This window comes from Caretta caretta, chromosome 6 (assembly GCF_965140235.1).
Source record: "Caretta caretta isolate rCarCar2 chromosome 6, rCarCar1.hap1, whole genome shotgun sequence".
NCBI lineage: Eukaryota > Metazoa > Chordata > Testudines > Cheloniidae > Caretta > Caretta caretta.
In genome coordinates this window covers 74560278-74576317 of record NC_134211.1, presented here as the reverse complement: position 1 = coordinate 74576317, position 16040 = coordinate 74560278, and the positions used below count along the sequence as shown (strand labels likewise).

At 39.1% G+C, this 16040-nt stretch overlaps 1 protein-coding gene across 5 annotated transcripts in view; it reads right to left on the bottom strand.

The window, feature by feature from the left end:
- The window catches only part of FMN1 (formin 1), a 393819-nt gene that overhangs the window by 15253 nt on the left and 362526 nt on the right, over nucleotides 1-16040 (bottom strand). For all 5 annotated transcript variants that reach the window (XM_048854639.2, XM_048854640.2, XM_048854641.2 and 2 more), the window contains one exon: nucleotides 14015-14164. In XM_048854639.2, the coding sequence (XP_048710596.2) occupies nucleotides 14015-14164 (150 nt within the window). The remainder of the gene's footprint in view (nucleotides 1-14014; nucleotides 14165-16040) is intronic.

The following is a 16040-nucleotide window of genomic DNA, read 5'->3' as shown; positions in this document are numbered from 1 at the left end:
ATATGTTAATAAATATGTTGCAGTGTTTATCGGTGTCTAATTCATTTTTAAAACAGAACATTCCTTGTTTGAACTATGTATTTTGGAAGCTTCTGTTGGACAATTGTTAGCATTTGGAACTTTTTTTCCTTGCGAATGCCTAAGAGCATGAGGGAACAGTGAAGTTACTTTTAAGAAGCCTTACTTCCAACACCACTTACATTCTGTGTTGATAGACGCTATAGAAACACCTTAAGTTAGACTGATATGAGGTTTGGTTTACACAATATCAAGTTTGTTTACGGTTTTAGTGATACCTTTTGTTCTTATAAACTATAATACTTATTTTATTAGCATGTCCGGATGTCTACAAGTTATTGAACTTTTAACATGCTCCCTAGGTCACCTCTTCACAACTCTCAGATCGCAAATGAGCTTTGCTTTTTAATGACAAGATGACTGCTAGTCATTGGAGAGTACACATCTCATAACTGCAAAGGTTATAATGGCAAAGAAGTGCCCCTCAGTTTTTAAAGGCAGTTACTATGTTTAGATTCAGTAGGACCAAACTGGGATGTTCAGGATTCTACGAACGCCCTCATTTTGGACCACCTATTTAGGTAAGTCCTAAATTTCTCTCCCTCCCTGCAGTTATGGTTGTTGTACTGACACTATGGGCTTTTTCCAAACAACTACAAAATAAAACTGAGCGAACACCTTAACCACAGAGAATCTTGGAGATGATAAACTCAAGATAAAAAATCATGAATAAGTAAGGTCATCTTAAATGATGCACTTATGGTGCTGAGACTACAGTAGAATCTCAGAGTTCGGAACACCAGGGTTACTAACTGACAGGTCAACCACACCCCTCATCTAGAACAGGAAGTACACAATCAGACAGCAGCAAGGAGACACACACACACACACACAAAGCAAATACAGTGCAGAACTGTGCTAAATGTAAACGACTAAAAAAGTGAACATAAAAAAAAAAGGCTTGACAATGGAAGGAAACTGTTTCTGTGCTTGTTTCAATTAAATTAAGATGGTTGAAAGCAGCATTTTTCTTCTGCATAGTAATGTTTCAAAGCTGTATTATGTCAACGTTCAGCTGTAAACTTTTGAAAGAACAACTATAATGTTTTGTTCTGATTTATGAACATTTCAGAGTTACAAACAGCCTCTATTCCCGAAGGTTTTTGTAAAGGAGGTTCTACTATACCTGCTAATGCTTACCTGTCTGATATTAGTGCAGAACTGAAAAGATTGTCTAGTTGAAACAGAATAATATGTTGCTTACCATCTCACTTTTATGAAACAAAGGGCTTGTCCACATGATGCTGTAATATGCACTATGGGGCCATGATTTCTAAAGCACACTAATGTGTTGTGCATTCATTGGTCTGTGTAGATCCTGCTGGTGTGCACTATAGGTTCGTGAATGTGTGACAGGTAAGGATTAGCATGGAGTCTCAGCACCACAAGAAAAAATTTAAGACAGACTTAACTATTCATTATTTTTTAAATTGAGTTGCCCTAGTTATAAGAAAGTGGTTAGTTCAGTAATTAGATCAGTAAAGTAACCACACTGTGAAGAGGCTTTATAAATAATAGCAGACCCCACCTACTCTTGGAAATGATACTGCTACTAGTGTGTTGAAATACTAGCCTAAAATTGGCTAAAATAAAATGAAGTGAAAACTAACAATGCAAAAGAGAGTTAGCTGAAGGCAGCTATTGTCTAATCCCTCGTCCCACTTGTATATTCCACTTTTTAAAAAATAAAATAAATCTGAAAATGGGAAAACACCTTTGCCTATTTAAAGTTCTGGCAGCTTTCCAGAAAAAATTACTAATATTTACAATACACTTTGGAGCTGTATGAACCTCCAAAGTAGCATGTGTGTACCACGGGAACCACCCTTTTTTTTTTTTTTTTTTTAAATAGAATACCCAAATAAACACACACAATACGTGGCTATAAGCACAAGTCAGACTGATTACTAGGCAAGCTTAATTAGCCAGTTATGCTTACAGCTGTACGGATGTTATAAATAAAATATGCAGCACCACCCTTTCTCCGCTTATTGTGTCCATTTTCTGCCCTCTTCACTTGGTGTGAACAGAAATGTTGTTGCCACTTGTATGATGAATGTAATGATCATGAAATAGTATCTGAAATTCTTTCCAGCTAAAATGCTACAAATAAGTAGTAAGTGAAGTACATGGCTTGTGTGATTTGGCTCAGAGATTAGTATGATACACAAAAAGTAAAACTAGAGATAAAGTTCATTTGCATAGACAGGAATAAACTCTTAATTATTGTCTGTCATTGTCTTAAGTGGAGATACTATGTAAATAACCGATTTGCAGGGATATCATACCACATACTATTATTTTTAATCACCGTAAAATAAACTATTTAATGTGTCATAAAGCAAGTCCTTTAAGAAGTTAAATGCAGTTTATGAGAATTTATATAGACTTAAATTGCTGTACTCCTTCCTATAAAAGTACAAACTTCCTTGCTTATTTTAACTGTTTGCCAATTACTTGTTCTCAATTTACAATAAAACAAAAGTCAGGCAACAGAACGTCAAACTGGAAGTTAAACAAATAAATCCCACTAAATATCCCTTTTTACTTGTCGGACAGTAACTGCAGTGATATTAAGTACTAATGAAGATGGTCAGTTTAATATTGTACACTTTACAGAGATCAGATGAAAGGAAAAGGTATTCCTGAGAGTAGGGGAGCAGTCTATAACCCTTTTGTTCAATAGGATGGCCAGAAAAACAGCTGAAGAGGACTTCTAGAAAACATTACTAATGTGGCTTGACAAGATTAATAATATAAGGGGTCTCAGCCTGCTTGAGAGTCACTGGAGAATGAACAGGTTGTGCGGCTTACCAAATAAATAAATAAAATGAATAGGTGCCCACTTTGTCTTGTTATTTGAGCTCACTTGTTCGTCGTGTTAAATGAGTCATCAACCTGGAGATGGGGGGCGGGGCAGGATCTGACAGCCAAAGAACTCCCTAAGCAGTAGGAAAATCATGAATGAACTAAAATAACCAGGTAGATGTGATAATGGGGTGTGATGGGGCAACTGCCCTCACTGGCTGGCAAAGGGTTAATAGCAGCACTTAGAGTGGCAGTGCAGAACCCAGCCAATCAGAGGAAGGCTTAGAAGCAGCCAATCAGGGCCAGGCTGGGCTGTATAAGAAAGGCTGCAGGGCAGAGATGAGCTGCATCTCTCCTTGCAGCTTGAGGGCGAAGGACTGGCTGCCCCTGTAGAGAGAAGTACCTGGGACAGAGCAGTGCTGGGCAGGGTCAGGGGAGCAAGTGGAGCTCCAGTCTGGCTGGCTCCCAGACTGTGGCCTTGATACAGGGGCCGAGTAGGTGCTGGGGCTATGGGGAAGTGACCCAAGAACAGCAGGTAGTGGCAGAGGAGAAGGAGAGGCAGTGAGCAGCTGCCAGCTATAGGGTCCCTGGGTTGGGGCCAAGAGGCAGGCCTAGGCCCCCACCTTTGCTCCACTGGCCGCCGAAGGAAGTGGGCAGGCAAAGGACTGCCGTTTTCCCCTGAGCGAGGGGCACTAGGGGCTGCAATTTGCCACTGGGGCGAGAAGCCAGGCGAATGACTGCTGGTTCCCCCAGAAGGCAGGAAACAATGGAGTTGGGGCACAGCCAGAGGGCCGTGCCCTGAAGAGGATGCCGTGGTCCAGGAGCGATGCGGGTGTCCACAGACAGCAGAAATGGTGGAGAAGCCGTGACGGAGAGTGAGACACCATAAGAGGTGCCCTGCTGATGGACACAGCGGCACCTCTCTGTTAACACCGTGTGAGGCAATGTGGGGGTATTGATCTGCCAATCCATCCCAAGCAGGAAGTCCCCAACAAAAAAGAGAGAGAGGTTTAGCTACCTTGCAAGGGCAGCACTGTACATTTTTGTTAAATTGGATGCGGCATTTCTTGTTTAGTATTTCTGATTTGCGGGTGGGTTCTTGCTGTTATGACATGTCAATAAAAGTGATAATTTACCTTTCATAAACAGTCTGGGGACTGTGTGTCTCAAGGGATATGTCTACACTGCAATGCAAGCCAGAGGTTTGAACACAGGCTCAAGCCTAACCTCCCCCTCCTTCGTCTACAAATTGTGCTAACCCAGGGCTCGGCCACAAGGTCCCAGGACCCACAGAGGTGGAAGGTCTGACCCTGAGCCAAACAGGACCCAGAGTTCAAGCCCTGTTGATTTGCTGTGTAGACACAGTCCTACTGGACTTGTGCTCTGTGAGTCCAGCAACAGAATCCCACAATGACATGGGCCTACCTTTGTTGTCCTCTGGACAGTCAAGTTTGGTGGGCAGTCAAGTCTTCCCATACTGCACCATGAACAGAGGACTAGACCGGCCAATGTTTTGGGAAGGCACTAGCAGTTTGGGATATGGGTGGTTGGACTTGGGCCTATATGATGCAGTGCAGACAGTTAAGCCCCAGTTTGGGACCCAAGATTCAGTAATTCCTAACCTGGGGTTATAAATGAGTATAGATGCTCAAGCCCCACATTAACCATCTCAGACGCTGTTAACTTGAGTTCTACTACCCCGGTCTTACATTGCAGTGTGGACATACCCAAGGGGGACAGAAGACTAAGCATTAATAATTGTAAAACAGTCTGAAAGTTGAGCCTCTTCACAGAGGACTGAGTTATGAGAGTTTTTCACTGTTTTTCTCTTTCAGTATTTTCCCTTCCTCTCCAGCTCTCACTGCAGTCCATAGCAGTCCTTTCAGTACTTTCACAGGAAGTAGAACTGCCCCCCCTTCTACAGCATACCAGACCATTCTACGACAATTGCACCTGTAATTTAACAACACACCATCAGGCCAAGCAGATCTGTCTGTTTGGATCAGCAACCATGGTGAAACTAATTTTAATGTGCTTCTTCCACTAACTGGCTGTTTATTTTTTATCCCGTCCTATTTTTGCCATTCTAACAGGAAGCCCATATAGTCTATTATTCACCCAATCACAAGCATATATCTGCAAGTCAAAAATCAGTACTATGTGGAAACCACAGAAAAAGATTTGTTTTTGTTGGGGCTTCACATTGGAACACTGAATTGTGAAAACCACATTTCACGATGAAAGGTTTAATATCTTTTCTTACATATTCTATGTTTGGGCAGAATTAATCAATGAATGACACAGCTCATGTCTAGACATTAAACATACTTCTGTGTGTTTTAAGAAAAGAGGAAACTTTAAGGAATGCAAGTTGGTTAAAATCACAAAATCTGACCAGCTGTAATGTGAATCTGTTCGAAGGAAGAACTATCATCAGTCATCTCTGAGCAAGAGAAATCAAATTATCCTAATGAATACAGGAGGAATAATATATTTATAAATGTATATTATATTTAGTAACATACATAAATATAATATACATATAAAACTAATATTAAACAATCCTTTAAACTCTGGCACATTACTTTGAAAAACAAAACTGATGAAAGTGACAAAAATGGAGCTACATATTTTTAAACCGATAAATCATGATTCCATTATTTTACCTGAAACTCTTTTGAGTTACCCCAAGTAATGTGAAATAAAGTCACACCTGCGCTTCTAGTTGGGAGTTCTGGGTGTTCAGCATCTCTGAAAATCAGACCAAGGTGCCCAAATAATTGAGGCACCAAAATCAGAGGCCACTGCTGTAAAATTTGGCCTTTATTTTTCGTTAAAAACATAATTTGTTATTCAGTAATTGTAGGGAATACAAACGTAAAACTAAACATAGTATTTTACATATTTAAAATGTTTTCTCCATAAGCTCACAAAAACAACTTCCATCTCCACAGGAGCAAACAAGGGCTGGGAGGATAAAGGTTGCTATTATCACCACTCACCCCTATGCTCCCCTCTGTGACTCTAAAACCCAAAGATACAATAGAAGCAAACAGCATGTTTTCCTCTTTCCTGAGCCCATGCAATTCTCTCTACACCTGCTCCATGTTGTCAGGGCTCTGCTGGCATTCAAGGATTGAGCGGGCGGGGTGGGGTGGGGAGCAGGGCATAGCCACAGTCTCTCAGGACTTCATGAATTTCTGAGCAGAATCCACTGCTCCCCCTCCACAACTCTTACTGTGAATTAACAGGACTGTGCATTCCCTTCTTTCCACTGCTGCTACTAGTCAGTAGATGACACTATTCCTGTTCAAAAGTTCATAAAATTTAGTGCACACATTTAAAGTAATGTACAGGTTAGAATTCTTAACTTTTACTGCAGCCTGCACTCCTTTGGTTCTCAAAATATGTTCTTGCACCCCTTATCAAAAATCGTTGAAGTAGGTCAGTTCTTTAAACCTAAATATATTTTTTTGTTTGTATATTACAGTCATCGTTAAAAATGTATAATGTTAATAAATACATAGGTTTGATGAAACAAAGTAGTTGTACTTATGTGCCTGTGCTTAATTTGTGTTTTCAATGATTTACCTTCTAAAAAAATCTGGCATGTCTCGCACCCCCAGAAAGGGCATCTCGCACCCGCAGGGGATGTGTGCACCCCAGGTTAAGAACCACTGGGTTAGACAGTATATTACACCTGGTTAAATTTTACAAAACTGACCATTTCACAGTATATCATGGGTTTTTATATAATGAAAATTGACATATTTGCAACATTTATCTAGATTTTATATACTGTAAGCTGAATTTTAAATATGTCCATACTATATTTTATGAAACCAATAAAAGAATATAGTCAAAAAGTATTTGTCTGTCTAGGCCGATGAAGTTTGTCTCCAATCCTAAAATTGCTGATGCAGATAGCCTATTTTTAATTTCTTTAAGGATCTACTGCTGGAAGGCATGCTGTTACTTCCACATCCTCTGTTGCCGGTTCATCTGAATATGGGTTAAATATGACAACACAACAGACTTCACTCTGTAGCCAAGAGGAGAAAATATAATTTTATGTACCGGGAAACAGCAGGTGCAGAAGAGCAACAGAGAATACCTATTTTTTCTTTCAGGAACAGGAATTCTGACGGAGGACCTTGCAAGGAAAGCACACACCATTTTCTCATATTCTGTGGACACCAACACTATCCTCCCTGCCACTCAGGCCTGTAATCTGTGCATCCTCTTTCTCTTGTCCCTCACTCTAAACCATATCCACTCCGACAGCTCTTCCTGCAAAACATCTCTAAGATCCATCCTCTGTTCATCCTGCTAAAATTCTGGTACAAGCCCTCATTAGCTTATATCTTGACTATGGCAATCGCCTCCTTTCTGGTCTACACAAATGCCATCTTGACACCCTTAAATCCATTCAAAATGTTGCTGCAAAAATGCAAAACTCAACACTTTGACCACATCACAACATTCTTTGCATCCCTCTATTTGGCTCCCTTTTTCCCCTTCACTCATGCACAAACTACCAGATAGAGCTTTGAGAGTGAAGGGAAGTATGTAGAGCAGTCAGACTCCGACTTCACTCTGCGAATGATGCCAGCCTTTAATGTCCTTTGGTCAAATTTTCCCACAAGCATCTTCACCTGTTTTCTAGGCTGCTCCTTATGTCTGGGGGGAATGCCCTGAAAAAAAAAATCGGCAAAGCAATCTAATTATCATCTTTCAAATCTCTCCTTAAAACTCACTTAGGTTGTGATGCCTATAAAACACTTGACAATGGCTAAACTACTGGTGTACCTCAGCTGCCGCTCATTACACTAAGCATAATCCCATTTTCTGTCTCCACCTGTTGCCTCCCATCATATATTTAGATAAGATATTTGGGGCAGAGACCATCATGTGTGCATCAGTGTTGTGCCTAGCATAATGGGTTCTACCATAATACAAACAACAGTCACCACGGTCACAAAGACAGCAACAAGTAGAACCTCACACTGATTGCCATCCATTGTTCTGGATAATGTATGAACAACATGGAAGAGATCAGAAGTAAAAAGCGGTATCTCTGAAGCTTATATGGGGTGGGGGGTGGAAGGTGAAGAAAAGCTGGGAAGGGAGAAGGTTACCCCAATAATGAGAAGAGCGTCACTAACACTTTCCCTTTTTTACAGTAGAACAGATGGCAGTGACACTGGTATTCGTACTGTTCAAACCCTAAGAACTCATGAGGAAATAGTAATATTTAGTTTAAATGTGATTTGCAATGTACAATCTTCTAAAAACTGTAAGGAGGCCAGATTCCAGTAATATTGTGAAACTATATGTGGCATTCATGAGACAATGTGTTATGCTGTCATTAACACACTGACAACGTGGAAGGTCTAATAAAATGCCAACCAGCAGTATTTCAGTAATGTTCAGCCGCTCTAATCAGGATCAAAGCCTGATTGCACTATCAGTGGGATGAACACATTGTGAGTGACATTGAAATGACTTGCCTACAAACTGCACATAATATTGAAAATAATAATTTTAACTGTTTTCCCCATCAGAAGCTGATAAATAAGATATCCATAGTTTACTGTGAGCACCATGATAGTATAAAAGTATCATAAGATAGAATTCATTTTTTACAAACCTGTAATAACTATTAATACCATACAGCTTAAAGCCATATCACCTTCCACTGTGATTCCAATAGTCCTCACAAGCTAAGCAGAGTCTAGCTTTGTGATTCTTTGGATGAGATGTAAACCTGAAGTCCTAATCACTTGGCCCTGAACACAAGAATCTTAGTGCTTTTTTTGTCTGGTGTTACACATGGTATGCTTCCCAGGCAAATTACAACATGAATAATTAACTTCAGCCTACTTAAATTCTCACTGAAGTTTCATCTGGCTCTTGTTCTAAATGAATATGTAGCACAGCTCAGTGCTAATTAGCAACTTCCCCATGCCATTCCACTGGTGCTGTGTGGGTGTCATGATAATTATGGACAGATTAGATAGGATGTCCAGGAGAAATAGTTTGTACAGTCAGTTAAATTGTTAAATGCTTTTGGCTCTATATAGAAGTAAGATCACCATCATATTAAATTTCATTGGTTTTTTTTTTTTGAAAAATGACTTTTGAGAAACATGTAAAGGATTTTAATTGCAATCTTTTTGTAGTTAAGATAATATTTTTAAAAATAAAATATGTACACTACCATTGTGCTTGCTTTCATGGGTGAAACTCCAAGAGATAACTTGCTAATGCTCAGCTAGGACAAGGACTAGTGTTCTGAGTGAAACTGAAAACCAAAACTGGTCATAGAATTGGACTGTTTAAGGCCAGAAGGGACCCCCAAATCATCCAATCTGACATCCTGTGTATCTCAAGTGGCCAACATCCCCCACACTAACTCAGCAACCAAAATTAGTATTACAGCCCACAGAAGACTAAATTATTATATGCCACAGGTAGAGAATAAAAGGGACTGAGGTGCACCAGGGATCAAGGCCTCCTGCAATGGTGGGGCAACAATTAAATGAGCTATAACGAGATAATCCCAGCAAGTGCCCCGGACTTTCATGGTACAGAAGGTGGCAAAAAGCCCTGATAATTCCTTCCTAATCCTACATATGGCACTCAGTTAGACCCTGAGCATGTGAGCAAGAACCAGCCAGCCTAGCATGGGAGAGAGAGTGCTTGGTGCCACCTCAGAGCACTGGCCCACCCTGTCCAATGTCCCATCTCCAGCTGTGACCATCTCTGATGCTTCAGAGGAAGGAGACAAAAAAGGAAATCAGATTTTGGGGGGCGAGCGGGGGGTAAAGGGGGAGGTATCCCTTTCTGACTGTTACAGGTGACTGGCTGAAGCCCTGACGCATGAGCTTTAAGAATGCAAGACATAAACCAGAAAGAACAACCAGGGCTGCCCCACAACCCTGCCCCACACCACCATAAACAACCCTGACATACAGTCCCACACATATACTTTTCCTGCTCTCTTGAAATGAATTAAGTGTTTTTTCCCCCAAAACTATTGGGAAGCTGTTCCAGAACCTCACTCTTCTGATGGTTAGAAACCTTCTAATTTTCAGCCTGAGTACACCCACTTGTTCTTGTGCATGCCAACATTGTTCTTTAGTTTGAATAACTCTTTATCTTTCCTGGTGTTTACCCATGATGTATTTATTGAGAGCAATCATACCACCTCACAGCCTTCTTTTTGCTAGGCTGAGCTTGTGATAGGATTGGGCTGACTGGTGGTACCACTTAGTGGTTAGGTCCCCCCAGATTACAACTCTCCCCTGTCTCTAGCATCCCCTACCAGGGGTCACCCTCTTTTGGTAGCTGGTAACTTGGCCCTCTGTCCAGGTCGTTGTTGAAGTCCACCCTTTTTCTGCGTAACAGAGTTCAAGAAAATATAGAAGTCCAACGTCCTGCAAAAAAGGAGTGTCCAGCCCAACTCCGGACCCAAAAAGCCCCCTTACTTTAGGGCTTACAATGTCTTCACTCTCCTTAACTCAAGGTCAGGGGTTATGCCACCCTTGTGGCTGGCTTATAGGGGAAGCCTGGACTCTTCCTGTCTACCAGGCTTCGGCCCAGGGGTCCTACAATGGCAGCAACGGAGCACACTGGGGTGCTTGATAAGTTTGCCTCCTGGGGCCACATCCTACCACTTATTTTCCCAGTCCAGGGCATGGTCGCAGTCTCACAAACAATCCAAGAAAAGACAGTGCAAAGGGTTTCTTAATAGAATTAAATATAAAATAAATCTGGAGAGATACTGGCTTGTTATTACAAAATATTGTTTGCTTTGTAACTCAAAATGTATTCTTCAATTTAATGAGCATGAGAAATTTTTGAAAAAAGAAGAAAAAGATCTGTATGAAGAAACTTTGTAGTTTGGACATTCAGATGTACATATTAAAAAGCTGCCAATAAAATAACTGGACTTGTGGAAAATACAGTCTTCAATGTCCCCAACATGTGGTTGGCATTATGGTGCATTTACATGAAAATATATGTAGCGGATGAAGGGGAAGTGGCCATTCTAGACAGATTCTCTTTACAAATAGGTGATCTTCAAAGCAGATTTTACGGTATTATAGTTACATACTAACACTGGAGGAAATGGTATGTCTGAAAGAGAAAGTATCCCTATACAGGGAATTTATTTTGAAAAAATTCTACATATATCTCTACAGTCATTTATTTATTATACACATGTAGTTTTAATATCTACATCTATAACTCTGTTTCGGATTCCTAAACGATGTGCAGATTTTGTCCAGGAAAGAGACAATAATTCAACTATATTTTGCAAGCAGCTAACTTATTTTCATGGTCAGTTAAGTGTAGGGTAGCATGGTTAAAGTGTTTCTGCTACTAAAAAACGTTGGATAGAAATCTAATTAGATTTCTACAGTTTTGTTACATTTAGAGGTCAAGTAGTTTTTAGACAAAACAAGATCTTGCAGCTGAGTCTATCACTTAGTTAAGGGTACTATTAACGTCTTTTTCTGTACTTTTAGAAATCTTTAGCTGTCCTTTTAATAAACCAAAAATATTTAGTTTAGTTGTTTAAGATTTCTCATATTGGAAACCTAGACTGCACTTTTTTTATTTTTATACTAATTATAATCCATCAAATTTTTAGACGATGACAGAAAAAAACTCAGAGCAAAGTCTTCACATTTGGGTTCCTAAATCTAGACAATGAAATCCACATTTACACACCTACATAACAGGAATAATTCTGAGAAAAGATAAGCCAAACATCTGCAGCTCACATTGAATTTACCTCCAAAGATTATTAAGGCATCAGTTATTTAGGTGCCTAAATAAAGATTTAAGTGTCTAATTGTTGACACCCAAGTTTTAAAATATTGACTAAAGCTAGTTATTCTGCTTCTACAATATTTCCTCCCTAGATCCAAGAAGAATTTGTTACTGATAAATACGTCTCTTTTTTACATTTTAATTATAAACATGTAGAAATGCAAAACAAATCGTGCATCAAATTACTGAGCTTCACCCAGCTACAGAAGACAGCTGTCCATTCCTATCATACTAAGGTTATTAAAGTTTACCATTGCAGTAAAAACAAAACTAAAAAAGTTTCCTTCACAATGTACAGTGATCAGTACTTAAATTTCTTTCAACCTTTTATTCCTGGACAGCGGTTGGTGAAGTGTCAGTCTCACACTTTGTAAAACAGAAACTTTAAAGGGTCATGACTTTACAAGATGATGAAAACAGTTTTTCCATCATTCTAATTTAGTTATTTCATGAGGCTCTTCATTTCAGCAGCACGCTGTCTTGATGAATCACCCAGGTTTTAAATTTAAAGAAAAAAAATCCGAACAAACCTTTTCAAGGTTAATGATATTCTAATAAAATAATTTGACGCAAACTAAAAAATATTATCTATGTGAATTTGAATTGTTTACGAATTCAAAACCTTGTGCTTTGTGTTCTACTGGCTACAGCTTTATATTCATGAACAGGAATAAACATTACATCAGACCCATTAGCAGAATGGATCAGAGATCTGTACCACCTTTTTATTTGTAAATAGAATTTTGATAGTATCTTAGCAATGAAACAGGCAAAATGATGGTGGATGGTTTTACTTACAAACCAAAATAGCGTAAATAATATATTAAAGATAGTTGAGAAGTTCTGTTAAGATGTCTAATGCTATGTTTATGCCTTTACATGGGTATTTAAACCAGTTTCTTTGAAGGGGCTATTGGTATGCAATCAGAATCCTGGTACTATATAAATTAAAAAGGAAAGGATGTGTGGCCTCGATCTTTTTTTGGTACATTAATTTATATTCCTCATGACTAGCAATGGAATGATACTAAAAGGACATGATTCAACAGAAAATACATCCAGCTATTGTATTGTGGAAGTCTATGGAAGTCTGCTAAATGCCAATTGATTTTATATAGTTTCAGATGTCAAATCAGGCGCAAGCAAATATAAAAGATACCCTTGTAAACGTTACATGATGTAAACATTGTAATTGATTTTTTTATGCTGTTAAATGAATGATCCAGAATGCTATGCTATTTAAGTTTTTTAAAACTGTATTATTGGCAATTCACACCAGATTTGAAATATATTCATAGGGCTCAAATATATTTGGGAATTTATGATTTTTCTGGCATGTCTTTAAAAGTTGGCTTTTACCTGTTCAATACCAACTAGTCAATTCAACAATTCACTCTGATTTAGAGCAAAATGAACAGCCTAAGCGCTAGTGCGTTTACTACTCTCACTAATATGTTCTCCAGAAGTATGTTTTCTTATTTTACTGAGTTGAATTTGGAATATGCACCCAGATTTATATTTTGCACTGAAAGTGAGTTGTCCATTTTTTTCTGAAGTCTGAATGTACTACAACCCATTCAGTACTTTTTCAATGCAAAAGTATGTGATCCCCATGGGGTATTTGCATACAACAGATTTTTTTCCTCTCTTTTTAAAAATAGGATTCAACCTCTCTCTTTTTTTAAAATCAGGCTCAGAGCTGTGGGGTTTCTATTTTATTTTATTTTTTTACTCAAACTAATAAAATCAGGAGACTGTGGTGAGATCTAGCGGCATGCAGTTTGATGTCCTCAGCAGGATACCAACAGTCAGAAGTGGTGCTGTAAATTCAGTGTGGGGCTTCAACACTGTGCTAAGTGTGGCCTGAATCTCAGGGGCTTCCCTTTGATGCAAGTGCAGTATATTAACTGGAAAAGCATTCACTTTTATTTGTCTGTACTGTCTGCGACAGCAATATCGCCTCATTTAGACTAGTTCAACATGAAAATACACAGAGAAGCAATCTGTTACAAATTAGCATAGCTCCCCTTTCATTTTACTAGCTAGTAATTGGAAGGGGTTAAGAAAGTGTAATTTATCAGATTATATGTGTTTATCTTTGTGTGGGGACAGCATGCCTTTGGTGAATTTTCCTGCGTACCCTGAGGGAATAATCTTTCCTTGATGTCCATTTGATCTGAAAGAAAACAATGACGCCTGTGAAATATGGGAGTATAATTTGTTCGGTTGAGAAGGAACAGTTTCCCAGACATCTGAAATAGTATTAATGACTTTATTAGAACCTTACCTTTCTTTGGAAATGTTTTTATTCTCTCGTTTCCAAATGGTCTTGAAGTCACTGCAGAACTCGTACCACACAGTGAAAACGTAGTTTGGTGTGATGTCCTTCTCACCAGACTTTGGCTTTATCCCAAAGTATCCCACTGTTTCTTCAAAGCTACAGGGGAAAAAAAAACTGTCAACACGTAAAACCCATTGGGGAAGCTTAGTTTCCCTGAGGGCTGGTTCCTGACTCAGTAGCCAAGGCTGATAATTACCATAACTTCCCCTTAACTTTGGAAACCATAGCAGCAAGTCATGCCAAGTGTAACTAACCTTCCAACACCTACCTTTTTCCTCTAGGAGGAGAATTTTTGTGTGTGCGCATAAGACATCACTGACGTATGTCATGTACGCAAAGCAAAAGGCACTCATTTTTAATAATCATTATTTATTTACCTGAATTTCAAGTTAAACTTATTAAGATTTTTATTCTGCAAAGCTGAAAGGGGAGCTATTTTGGTGTGAGTTATCTGATTAAAGGCTGACAGGAGAGTTGTATGCCAAACCAGAAATAATTAGCTGCCAAAAGGAAATCAAGTGTCACCTGATCTCTAGTTTAGAGACTTTCAGGTAGTGATGGAGCTCAGTGCAGCAGCACAAATGCAACAGTCAGTGCCAACAGCTAGTCTGCAAAGAGATAACACAACCAAAGTGATTCATGCCTTCCCAGGGGGCTAGTAAGCTGAAAAAAGCAGTAATAATAGGCTAGTTTTATTGCCAGTGTTGTTATACGTTACTATTCTATATTACAGCTAAAGCATTTTTGCAGTGTATCTGAGTATTTCTAAAAGACTCTTTTCCTGTTGAACATAGTTTTGTGGTATTTTAAGTTATTGTGCAATATGCATTTGAGCCATTATTGTATCACATTTCACAGATAAACAGGTAATTGATTCCATGATCATGGTTATGAGATGTGCAACCTGAAACAATAGAATCTACAAATTCTTTTTGCTTTTGTTAAGGTTGAATCAGTTTTCTTTCCAAATTAGAAATATCTGTCAGGGTAGTTTTGCTGATAATGATTAAAAACAATGCCATGGCTTAACAGTAAAGGCAACATAAGAAAATCTTTCAAGAGAATTCACTTTTCTTGAAACTCCAACTACATTTGGGGAAGGGGAGGTAATGTGCTTGTTAACATCTACTGATGGTTCTTAATTCTTGAATATAGGAAGCTAAACACTTGAAAACAAAAGGTTTTTTAAAAAGTGTACATGGCCTACAAACAATAAAATTTAAGTTCAACAAATGGCCTTCAACTCATCTTTGGGCAGATATCTCATCCCTTATTAGCGGATTCATTTACACAGATCCACATTATGGGATAGAGTCATAAAAAGAACTTAGGTGCCTAACTGATACTTTAGACACCTAAATCCCAGAATCAGGTCCCACTGGAATTCACAAATCCCTCATTCAGCTGCCACCAAATCCTATAGGTGCCTAAACTCACAAAGCGCCTATATGTTTGTAGTAAAATTTCCCTGGGCACATATGTTTCTGTCCATGAGCATGACACAGCAACTCCATACCAGGTGTCCAGACACATATGTCCCAGAGTGATTTACAAACTGGGGAAAGACAGGCGTTTCTCTGGCTAACTCACTTCCAGGGTCCGATCTGGTAGGCAAACTCTGAGCACATTTACTAGTTTGAGCTGCTATAGGTGAGCATACACTAAACAGCCTTCCCCAACCCCAGGATTTATTGCAGTAACAGCACAGGCACCTAACTCCAATAGAGGGTTTGCAACTGAGAATCCCAAGTGCCTCCCTGAAGCTTGGATTTAGATGTTTATCTCCAAAAGAAGGATGGGGTTTAGCACTCACTCCTTGTCTTGGCATCTCCCATTGGCTAGTTTAGGTGAAAGAGCTGCCTAGCATACTGGCTTTTGTCAATTTCATTCTGATGCACCTTTCTCCCTCTATTCATTGTATAGGGAGCCTAGAGGCCTAATCCAGGCTTTAAGAATTAGGCATGGGATGCAT